Here is a 13,124-nt window from a genome sequence, read left to right on the forward strand (position 1 = left end):
ATTATACTCTCGACTCTTGTTCATTAAACATACTTTTTCATACAGTACCTGCCAAAAGTTTTGTTCAATCATGAATAGTAGTGCGAGTCGAAAACAAGCGTTAAAGCCTTTAATATGTCTTGAAATATAAATAAACATCTCGTTGATATTTTCAGTACTAAGTGGTACTAATAACAGCACATTTGAGCAATGTAATTGTGGTGGATAAAGTGGTCAATTTTTCCGTGCAGTACTGTACGGATTATACGTTCCTCTATACTATATATATATATATATACAGAAAAAGGATTGCAAGAAGATAGCAAAAGTGTGATATGGAGAAAAAAGTATTACGGTTTGGCCTGGAGAACAAATATGATAAGGAGGCAGAACGAGCAGATTTCGCGGTTGCCAAAAAAACATTCGTTTTTCAATAGATTACAGGTTTAATCACGAGAATAAGTTAAAAACCTAATCTAACCTAATCTAACCATTTAAATCAACTGTTTGCTTTCAAAATCCAACTTCAAAGGCCAAAATCTAATAGAGACACCAATATTTCGTTATATCAGACACATGCGAAGTTGAAAATGACGTCAAATTTTCATTGATTTGCCTAAGACATTAGTTTTTGAATTAATTCACTAGTATATTGAATTAACGCTACAAAAATTCAAAGTATCTCGGATGTATCTATTATCCAAAAATACCTATCATGTTCTTAATTTACTACCTACCTTTCTTAACCTCCTGTCTCTATTAAGAATAAAGACAAAAATTCCTGAAGAGAAATGTCCACTGTTGAAGTTTAAATAGCACATCATTAATCATTCTAACACAAGAAGCGCTTACAGAACATTTTTCTGGTCTTGTATCTTTTACCGAAGTCTACGCGATTTCTAAAGAAAAAATGCTACGCAGACAGATTAAGAATTCTCAATTAGCGTTAATTGAACGTCGAAAGCGGCTCAATTAGTTTAAAAAAACAAGGATAAAATTGAAGCTTCTGCAGTTTTATCAAGTACTTAATTTACACGCAATAACAACATGTAATCGAAAGTAAATGACACTGTGAATATACAGGATGTAAAAGAAATAAGTGGCGAGCTTGCAGGAGGTTATTAAATGGGACAGGATACGATTCCGTCCGGAAGAAATACATAACATAGTATACAGGGTGAAAAAAGTAGTAAACTTACAGAAGATAACTATCATTGATGATGTTTATGTTAAAACCAACCCAGAATAATTCTTTGTTCTTTTAACATTGTAGATTCGTATGCATATATGTAGCTATGTAGTTATTCGGTGTCATTGACAATGTGTCAGTGTCATTGGTCAGTACACAATAGTATTATTGCATTGACCCATCCGTAAGTTAATAGATGAACAGTTTTCTAGACACTGGAATGGACGTACGGGTCCTGTACCTTGGCTAACGTGTAGTCCTGATCTAAATCCTCTTGGCTTCTTTGTAACGCGTATGTCAATGTCAGTACAGAACGCTAATGATGTTCGTGTGCGACCGCTGCAAATGAAGTACGCCAAATTCCAGACGTTTTTATGCGATTAAAAAATATTTTTTGAAGTATACATGCGCATATGTGTGTACGTCAGAGGTGAGTTTAATAATGAGGTCAGAGGTCCTTGTGGATTGCAGAAGTTTGTCACTCGTGTTAGCGAAATGTACCTAAGAATGCAACTTTAAAATCACAAAAGCATCAGTTATTTGGAGTTTTTCTGATAACTTGTTACTAGGCTAGAACTACAACTGGTAGGTACTTTTTGGCCAGAGGGGGGCGTCACAAAAAAATTATAAGTTTCCAAGGGTGACACACTAACAATAGGTTTTGGGAAGCCCCATCCCTGAAATCCTGACAAACCGAAACAATGTAAAATATTGGAAAATAAACAAACGTGTGTTATATATTAGGTTAAATTATGATTAGGTTAAGTTAGTTTCTTTTCCAATATTCGATTTTCCACTCCACTCCACTCCCCCCGGCATGTTTCCATTCCTGTGTTATGCGTATAGGCAGTGGACTTCGAGAGGTTATCACCAATGAAATTTCATTGCTACACAACCTTAATTAAAAAGCTGTACCGCTTATTGAAAACGAATAAATAAGACAATGTTAATATATTATTTACACTATGTACAAATCGTTGTTCCAAAATCTGCGAAGATGTAGTATGAAAAAATGGACTCTCGTCTACAATCTCTGTTTTTAAATATTTATTAATTCTGAAGTTAAAAGTGGGGTTGCAATAGAGGGTAGCGAATTTTGAATTTAGCACGTATCATTGATTAAGACGAGTGGTAAGAAAGTTGACTAAAGGAAGGAAGTATTGAGAGTGCAGGGGTAGTACAGGTAATGCAAAAGGCTAATGACATGGCGTAACGAAATTTCTAAATCTACCGACTAAGTACAACAGATATTATAAACCTTTACAAAAATAGAATTCAAACCACCATAAAATTGAAATATTCGCAAATAATCGGATTATAAAGCAAACAAGAACAAAATTCGAGCTATAAAATATACTCAAATGTGTATCGACAGTAAACATAGAAATAGTTTGTGAGGTGCAATTTAATATCAATAGAAATGCAAATAATAATAGATTATTGCACCCCATTTCTTAGACCTAAATACAACAGCTGTTTCATTTGTTTTTACATGACCTGAACTATGAAAAGTTGGCAGATACGTTATGAATCGTAACACCATAAATAATGGGATTACAGCGTAACTTTGACCTCTCATAACTATTGAACCGTTGAGAGCGTGCATCACAAATTCTATCCATACAACCAGAGCACATACGGAAGGACAGCCCTGCTTAATATTAACAATAAATCAGAAATCCTTCCTTTTTACAAACTTACACTACATATATTAAATGTCGCAACTCAGATGACAATTGAACTACAAAGATTTTCTGTTTTTTTTTATTAATAATAACTGAGGTAATTTCTCTTACTATTTTCCCGTTGATGTTTTCCAACCTAATAACTATTATCTATGCATCCTTCAAGCTTAAGAACGAGCAAATGTCCGTAGGTCATGTCATGCTATTTCACAATGTTTACGTAACTCCACTACCTACATGGATTCCATTATTAAATGTAAACATCTCGTTAGTGTCACGTAGAAAAAATGCCGCCCCCATTTCGTGAGTCAAATAATTGTCTACACTAAATGAAGTTATTTCCTAAGAAACGACAATGTTTGCCAACATGCGATTTCCAACGCGTTAAATAAATACCTATTCATCCACCTGTAATGTAAACATTGTTAAATTACCTAATAAATTACACCTGGAAAGGTGTTCACAAATTATAACTTTTTTTTTCTTAATATAGCATAAATACGTGCTACATAGCACAAAATAAATTTGCTAGTGTAGTACAATTTTAAAAAGTGTGCCCGGTAGTCTAATAACCTAGTCTTGTCTTTCAGATGAAGATGACATCAGGTGGATCAAGATGTAAACTATTCTAACGAAAAGCATGCATTTATTTATTGATATATATGTTAACGGAAATGTATGAAATCCGTCAAATTCCTAAAATCGCCCGAAAATGTGTGAAATAAATTATATTAGACACATTGCCTAGCAAATCTATACATTTCCTAAATAGCAATCGGAAATGTATTACAGGTAATACTAAATAGGTAATAATACGGCAGGTTGTTTGGAGATGTACCTATATCCATTGGTGACGTCATTGTTTGATTAGGGAGATTTATGATATAAGATGTTACAATAATGTGACGAGTTTATCTTTGTTTCAGCAAACACCTTGAATTTTTAGTATGTTGATAGTAGATGATAATGCTGATTATTTTCAGATATATATGTTGGGCGCGGAGATCATAATGAAGCATACTTTTCGAAGATATTATTCCAACATATCAGGGGCATTAAACAAACTCCAGTCTGTCATAAATCTACCTAATAACCGTACAATAACGTCACCAACGCATATACTTCTCCAAACCTAACCTAGTCAAACATAATGTCACCAATGGTATAAGCATGTATAACATCAGGCGATCGCACTAGAACCTAACTGTAGTTTTAAGTTATATCAATAGTGCCTAACCTAACCTAACCTAACTGTAGTTTAAAGTTATATCAATAGCACCTAACCTAGGGTTGCCATCCGTCCAGGTTTCCCCAGATGTGTCCTAGTTTAGAGGGCATCCGAGGAGCGTCCGGGTGGGCCTTCATTTGTAGTTCGGGTTTAAAAATTTAGTCTTGTGCCTCCCGCGACATACCCACTGTGCTCGCACACACCACGATCAACCGACGAACCGAGTCGTTATATTCACCGTCCCCCCCCAACGTATAATTTATTTTTTTTAGGTTTCATATTTTTATAAGGATTTGTTTTCATAACAAAGTATATTAATAATTTGAGTTTTATTTTAACGATAAAAAATCTAACTGATTATTAAAACAATTTCTAACAAACTGTAATAAGATTCGGTTTTGTTAGGTACATTTAAAATGATGATAAAAAATGACTAAATTTAATTTTAAGGTCTGAAAATAAATAAAAAGGTGATTTATGATATTTTCAACGCTTTTTATTACACTGACTATGTTTAAAAAAACCTGTTGACATGTCCGGGGTTTTCACGCGTCTTGTCCTGGTTTCCAAATATTACAGATGGCAACCCTAACCTAACATAACCTAACTGTACTTTAAAGCATCAACGTTTAGTAATGGACATGCCTTAGCAGTCAGAATTGTGGTACAACAAAAGAAAGAGATGGAACGATGTTTCGGACAATATCTATCTCTCTCACGATAGTGCGTAGCGTGTCATGAAAGAGATAGCATTAGTCCGAAACCATATGCATCTTCCTCACTTTTTGAGCCAAGAAATTATTACAACGACATACGGCTAAGGCACGTCCATTACTATAGGTCTATGGTTTAAAGTTATATCAATAGTACCTAACCTAACTGTAGTTTAAAGTTATATCAATGGTACCTAACCTAACCTAACTGTAGTTTAAAGTTATATCAATAGTACCGATATAATTTTTACTAAAAAATATTCAGTGCAATTATTATAAAATAGAAACTGGGATATCCGAAACAGCATACATTTTGGCGAGTAGTAGTTATCTCAGCACCTAATCAATTTCTTTGTTCTTATAAATTAGATTCAAATCGTTCCTTGTCAAAAAATGAAAGAGCGATACATCGCCAACTTGATACATAAAACGCACAAGTCGCGGCACAAAAAACTAAAACGCGCCTCTGTGTCAGGCATTCGCAAAAACGTTCATTTATCATTTTCTAACACAAAAGAACCGAAAACATTCAGATAAGTATAACCAACTGGTGATGGCTAAACATTCGGAAAACGATTCATGTGAAAAATATCCTACCACATGGTGTCCTAAACATTTTTGCAAAAATAAAAAAAAAGCAGACATCATCGAAATCATGAGAAGGTCCTTTCATATATTAACAGGATCAATAGTTAACTGCATACAAATTACACCGCATAAAATTTCAAATGTAACCAAATTACATCAATACGCATCATCATTATAAAATCATTCCACTCCGTTTACTATCTTGAACTAATCTTGGCATTTCTCGAAAAACCGCAAATGTATCTGTATATGTTACCGGAAATGTATGAAATCTAGGAATTGTATCTAGGAATTATATACAATTCCTAGGACATTTATACAATTCCGAGGCTATTTAGGACATCTATAAAATATTGTTTCAAAGATACACACATATCTTAAGAAATGTACACATTTCCTAGGAATTGAATGAAAATTCCGATATTATACTAGGAAATGTGTAAAACTAATTATTTCTTTGAATAATATGAATAAAACACGTTAGTAAACTGATAATCAGAGTTAACTGTGAGTACAATAAATCGCCTGATCGGATAACGCACTACCCTACCCTCGCTCCGCTAAACCTCCCGTACCCACTGATATCTTGAATATAATATATTTCCAATTACTGTTTAAGAAATGTATAGATTTCCTAGGAAATATGTCTAATATAATTTATTTTACACATTTCCAGGCGATTTTAGGAATTATAGACATTTCCTAGGAATTGTAGACAATGACAGATTACACACATTTTCGTTATTATGTACACTATGTCTGATCAGTACTCTGAAAAATTGAAGGGGAAAGCATATGAAAAAAATAAACAACGAGCCATATCACACCACTCAGTGATATACACAAACATGAGATTAGCGACCTTACCGAAAACCCCAACCGTTCCGGCAATGATGACGATAACGCATATTCGCGTGATACTGCCAATACACCGTCCGTATGTGACCACCATGACCGCATGCTTTGCATGTAAATACATGGGTTTTATCTTGATATTTTCACACTCAATGTAGTTTTGTATTTTGTGATATTAGTAGTAACATTGGCAATCACGCGCTAACGATTATAACTAAACATTACGTGCAATTGGCCTGTCTACGTACCAGCTGTTGCGAAGGTCACGAATAGGTATGTATCTTTCGTCAGTTGGCGCATACGAAAGACGATAAAATAACGCGGCTGCCAATAGTTCTCAATTATTGACGGCGCGTTAACTGGAGTACTTTTGTGTTCTGGAATTACAATGTTGGACAAATTGGGTAGTCAGAAGGATATATTATGAGGAGAGCAAAACTCACCAAAGAAGGTCTGTCCTTCTCAGTCTAAATATCAACATGATTTAGCCTAATAACGCCCCCTACTAGTTCCCAACGAGCAGAATGTATTCACATCTCTTACAATATAGGTCACCGGCATCTGACCAACGGACATTTGACGCTTGTCTGTCTACCGTGGCGTATTCTAGAAGTCTAGATCAGCGGTTCCCAATTTTTCTTTGCCAATCAAACGTTGACTGGTGCAGGTTATTACTAATCAGAACGTGAAAGTTATCTGTCTACGCATCAGCTGTAGCGAAGGTCACTAATAGGTATGTGTGTTTCGTCAGTTGACGCTCCGTAATAACGAAAGGCGATACGATAACACGGCTATAAAACTGTTAACTGTTTTCAATCATTAGCGGTTCGCTGACTAGGGCGCTTTTTGTGTATACTATACGAGATACACTTTACAGTGCCTCCAGATGTTTACAGATCTTTCAAATATTCCGAAATACTGATTAGACATAGTGGATATATTTGACTAGCTCTTCATGTCTCAGATGGTGGTTTCCCAAACTTACTTCGTCTATTCCTTACTACAAAACAAGAAGCCGTACGTTTGATACCCTTTTTCGAAATTTCCAGAACAATGAATACGCAAAAGTAACATTATTTATTTCCTTATTGTTTAACGACTTAATACACAGCATTTCATGAAAACCTAATAATGAAATACTGTCAACTGATTTATTATTTAAAATGGTATTCCAAACACTGCTTTCAATCTCAGAAACTCATCACCAATTACTACTTCATCAGTTGTTTTTATTTCTTCACTTTCTGTTCTATCATCCCTTATCGTTCCGAATACTTTCACATATTCTTGCCTATATTTAGCTTGTGCAGCATCATTATCGTCATCCTTATACGATAAGTCATAATAAAATGGCTGACCATAAACCCACCCAAACAAAAGTACCAATACCAATTGCACCTTCCAGTTCATTTGTAAGTACTGACCAATTACATCGAAAGCGAAAAAACCATAATGTTTACACCTAAGAATAATTTCGCTGATCAAATGGATATCTGTTAAGCTTACGAGAAAATGTCAAACTTTTGACAAAGTGGGCAACGTTAATTTAACCAAAAAGGTAAATCAAAAAAATCAAGTAGCAAAATAGTAAACTCTATTATACCTAAATGTTGTCATACTCGGTAGGTACTTTAATACATTTTTTGTCATGTTAGCGCGGAAAGCTCGTTTAGCGTGCTATGAAATAGGGAAGAAATGACCTCTTTTCAGCCGTGTTTTAGTCGGGAGGAAATGAAATTAGTCTTTTGAGCGCATGCGCTCATGTTTATGGGCATGCGCAGAAATCAGTTGTTCAATGACAATGTTTTCCTAACCTCTAAATCATTTACTCTTATTTCGCCAACTGTCAATTTAATAACAAGCTTTCCGCACAAATATGACAAAAAATAGTATACGTATCTCTGCCTGAAAAGTAGATACTTCAGACTACGTGTTTGCAACTCACACGTAGTCTGAAATATCCACTTTTCAGACCTCGATACAAAGTACTATTTTGTATTTGTCTCAATCGGTTTGAAGATGATAACTTTGATAGAGAAAGGGTTTTCCTCTTACTTCTAATTATGTTCGCCTACTGCTCAAGAAAATTTCAAAACCCAGTACTATTACTATTAAATACGCCGTTATGTACCTAACTTCATTCATTTGTAAAATAACCGACTTTCATTTCAGCAAGCCAAATTAATACCAGCAAACAATAAATGAAAATTAGTCCTGCTACTTACTTTTGGCTGGTCTTCGATTTTGGAGAATTGGCAACAACTTTTTTAATTTCCTGTACATCCATTCATATAGTTTTCAGCTTCTGCAACAAAACAAATGGAATCAGTATCTATCGAATGTATTCAGTATCTAGGTGTAGGATTCCATTTCTCATACATAACTAAATTAATTTAAAAAGTTTTGGATATGTAATTAAGGCAATATTAACTAAACAGACATATAAAGAAGCTATAAAAATATGTCAGTTATTTTAAATTTTTACAAAATTTTAATATTAGGTGAGCGAGATAGGGGACTTAATACAATAACGCGGGAAATAGATACATGACTGTCGATATCTTGATATTTAGGAAATCAAGTAATGAATGATGAAATAATCGGTAGAGACATCATATCTGTGTTAGCAAAACGGTTAATACCTACGGAATTTAACTCAAGCACGTCAGGATTTGTAATTTGTAACATAACCTAAAAAATACTTCAATATCTACTATAAAACCGTTAATTTCAAACGATTTTAAACTTGAAACCCACAACCAATCAACTTTTCAACTGAATGTGTAAGTTCATAATCCATTAAACCCGTAACCCTAAAACCCTATGACTTTGTGAAATGTACGCCACGAATAGTTTCGTGGTGAGAGACTGAGCGATACTATTTTAATATTTCTATAACGGAAATACAGAGTTATGGGATCTTAAGATTTTAGGGTTAGGGGTTTAATGGATTATGAAGTTATACGTTTAGTAGAATGATTTACAGTTTTAGTAGATTTTGAAGTGCTTTTTGAGTTTATGCCCAAACCCTGACATGTTGGGATTAAATTAACCTCTCATTTGGATTCAGCGACCCCAGAGATATACAATATACATAGTCAGACCCCCACGTCGAATTTTTAAACAGTTTTAGTGAAATTTTGGACTGTTTTTTGAGGTTATGTCCAAACCCTGACGTGTTGGAGTTAAATTGACTTAGGATTTGGATTCAACGATCCCAAAAACGTACACTATACATAATCAGACCCATCTACCTGCAATCACCGCTTACAGAACTTGTCATTTTTGACACTCTTAAATTTATATTTTCATAATTATTACTACTTGAAGCAGTTGGAGTGTATAAGAGGACTCAAAGACCAATACATGGGAGCCTTTAGCTTTATTGATTTCGTGTTAATAACAATGAGTCCAAACAAAGGAGCTAGCGGAACTTTGGATAAACGTCTCAATCCTCGGGGCTCATCAAAGGAGTAAAGCAAATCCTAAACCGCAACCATCATGTCAAATAACGACGTCCGTAAATGCATTATAGTCTTTTGAACGTGCAAGTCTTAAAATTAACTCTCATTTGGCACTAATAAACAAAGATCTAACATTCTAAAATGTGTTACGTACGATAGGAGACGCAAAAGGATTTAGAATACAACGGGGACTTCATTTGTATCGCTCTTTGAGATCATCAGTCTCAAACAAGGGCGAACCGGGTATACTAAAGACGAGGCAATTGTTCGGTTAGGTGCATCTTAAGGTTAAAAACTTTATTTTCACCGTCGTCCTCGTCGTCGTTCCCCTGTGTTCCAAGAGTTTAGTTGTTTCGAAAGTTCGTCTAACTCCTGTTCCGCAGGATAAACTCTGTGAGAACGAGCGAACGAACGAATGGACGAACGAACTACGAGGCAAAACACTTGATGGACTCTTTTCGATTACCGCGCTTTGTGTTGCAGCAGGCAAACTTTGCAAACTGTTCGCCGTTGCACAATAGAATTCTTCGAATAGAATTCCGCCGGGACAGTGGTAACTCCTTCGGCGGTTGTTTAAATAATCGCTTATGGTTCGATAATTCTACTAGAGCTCCGTGTGTTGTGTATGTATATGTATGTTCATGTGGTCGCGCTTGCTTGATTGTTAACTTTCAAATAGTTTGGATTTAATGTTAAATAAATATCCACTATTCTAGTCAGTATTCTGGAATATTTGAATGGTGTCACTGCAGAGTGCATCTCGTGATAGCGCAACAAGACTGTGGAAGTGGAAACTATGCACAAAAAGTAACCCAGTTAACGAGCCGTCAACAATTGAGAACACACGCTTTTTGTTATCGCAAGGATCAAGTGACGAAACACAGGTACCGACTCGTGATCTTCGCAGCAGCTGGTACGTAGACAAGCCAATTACACTCCGCAATTACTGTTCGATTGAATAATTTACTGTTATTACCACAAAATATATTATTAAGCTTATTTTGAAAATATCAAACAAAAGCCTATATATTCGCACGTGGACATGTGCAATAAAAATGCACTAGCGCCATTATACAAGAAGTGTACTACCACACCAAGGGGATGAAGGTCAACAAAGGCTATTATGGCGATTGGGTCGACACAAGCCTTCGAAAAAGAAATTTTGTTAATGATTTTTTTTTAATTGCAGTCATATTTTAAAATTTGGAGAAACAAATCCGAAAGTGAGCCTTCAGTTGTTAGAAATCTAAGTATATCATGGCCCTTGCATACAACCTTGCATAACCTCATCCTCGTGTTTTACAGCGTACATTTTTGATTCGACCATAATTCGAAACAAACATGACGTACATTCATCTAGAAATTTAGATCACTAAATAACGGTTTGTAATTTTCTTACTAATTCAATAAGCGTTTCTTTATTTCGAAAATAAACTATAACTGGGAATTTATGCTTTTTATAACACTTCTCGATCAAAGATTTTTAGGTAAATGGTTAGCAGAATTGTTCGTTTGGTCGCCAATTTTTAATAATAATCAACAGGCAACTTCTTCACTGTAATTACGAAGTGACTGAATTAGAAACCAATTTAACAGGCTGTAGAAAATGCATCCAAAATATACTTCTACATTTCTGTCAGTTAGAAACACATATATAAACTCATTTAATATGTTCATTAGAAGTTCTTGTAGTAAATACAACATTCACCACATACACTCTGCAGTTAGGAGAGAGAGGAATAGTAATTAATATTGATAACCTTCCTCGGAAATCCGACACTATCCAATCGTACGGACGCACACAGGCGGATTTTCTTAAATTTTTGGTCAAAACCTATAGATTGAAACGAAAGTTTGAGAAGCTTTAAGATTCGAGAAAAAAACATAAATAAATTAAACTACAGCTTTATTTAACTCCAATTCGCAAGTTTGTTATATTTTTTATCTATTGTTTATTTTTACATGTCTAAAAAAAATAATTCTTTTGGATATTCATGTATTTTAAAATCTTTCATGTAATATTTCTTCGAAATATATCAAACATTTAAATAGACGGATCCACGTATGTAGACGAGATATCCCAAAATTGAAAAAATTCTTGACAATATTTTTAGATAAATTAAAAGATATATTATTAAAGTCTTTTGATGTCAAATGATGCAGGTAAAATCGCTGATTTGATTTAGTGGCAGTTGTACCTATCATTGATGGTTTTCCCATCAATCATACACAAAATTAAATTATGTTTAAAATGTATTTCAGTACTATTGCACTCTATTTTTGTTGGTATTAATGTTTCTATTTGAGTTTTAATACATTTGACGCAACCTTTAATCACATCTGTCGATTCTTTGGCAAAATGAAGCATTATTGGCCTGCAACTTTGGATTTCTCCAAGCAACTGGTTTACCACTTCCGCTTATGTTGTCTACTTCTAATTGTTTCGGAGCAATGGTAATCAAATAAGTGATTGAATCTAAAACGGTATCATCCTGAAATAGTTACTTATTGCTTATAGCTTGTTCCGATGTTCCATCACATCCCCATTTCCTAATCAAAGAGATTGAATCAAGTTTGTTTTTAGAAAGTGTCGAAATAACTTGCAGTGAATGAAAAGGTCTGGTTGATGTATGATCTAATAAATCTTGTAAAGAAATTTTAATAGATGATTTACTGATGGATATATTATTTTGGTAGCATCTTTTCGTTGCAGAAGTAACATTTTCATAAAGAGGATAAATGTTGCAATTATGATCAGTTGCACTTTTCTTTATTAAACTTTATTGGAACATGGTAGGCTTTACTCCAAGAACAAGTGCTAAAGCTTCATCTGGTGTATAAGGGATGTGTGTTTGTTCAGAAGTGGTGTCTTGTTTTCTAATTATAGCTTTACATTGTTCAGCAGATTTCAGATGACCATCTCTTTTTAAGTTCATTTTAGCAGCAAACAAAAGCTCACTGCTAGATCTTTCCATACGTAAGTGTTCAGTTTTTCCGTGTTATGATCGATTGCTGCCCTCAGAGTAATTTTTAGAAGCTCTTCCACCAACTCGTTTTGAAGCATGTTTTTTCACAACAAGACAGATACCGTTTCTGAGCCTATTAAATTCTATTCTATAAAATAGACATTGTTTCTTCCAGCAGAAGCCCACTTCCGTTTATATTCGAATATAAACTTAGATAATAATTGTTTTGAACCATCTGTCAATCATCCTCAACACCTGAACAACTTTTTACTTTATATACAAGATTTTTAAAATTTTCATTATAGTCTTTTAAATTACAGTTTCTATAATATTCAACTAATTGTTGACGACATTCTCAGAAGATGAAAAAAAAATAAAGAAAAATATTAAAAAAAAAAAATTCCTGTTTTCTAATTCAAATTACTAATTGCTTAATAAAAAGGAGAGTAGCACATAT

The 13,124-nt window shown here is 34.3% G+C and overlaps 1 protein-coding gene across 2 annotated transcripts in view; it reads right to left on the reverse strand.

The window, feature by feature from the left end:
* LOC108738328 (heterogeneous nuclear ribonucleoprotein C) overlaps positions 1–13,124 on the reverse strand; it is a 339,083-nt gene that overhangs the window by 316,344 nt on the left and 9,615 nt on the right. Inside the window, exons 1-2 of one of the 2 annotated variants that reach the window (XM_025980377.1) lie at positions 8,884–8,961; positions 8,463–8,542 (exon numbers count right to left, since the gene is read on the reverse strand). In XM_025980377.1, coding sequence (XP_025836162.1) covers positions 8,463–8,524 — 62 coding nt within the window. In that variant the 5' untranslated portion in view covers positions 8,525–8,542; positions 8,884–8,961. Of the gene's footprint in view, positions 1–8,462; positions 8,543–8,883; positions 8,962–13,124 lie in introns of those variants that run through there. The other variant, XM_025980376.1, reaches the window with a different exon arrangement.

Source organism: Agrilus planipennis, unplaced genomic scaffold (assembly GCF_000699045.2).
Source record: "Agrilus planipennis isolate EAB-ADULT unplaced genomic scaffold, Apla_2.0 scaffold190, whole genome shotgun sequence".
Taxonomy (NCBI): Eukaryota; Metazoa; Arthropoda; class Insecta; order Coleoptera; family Buprestidae; genus Agrilus; species Agrilus planipennis.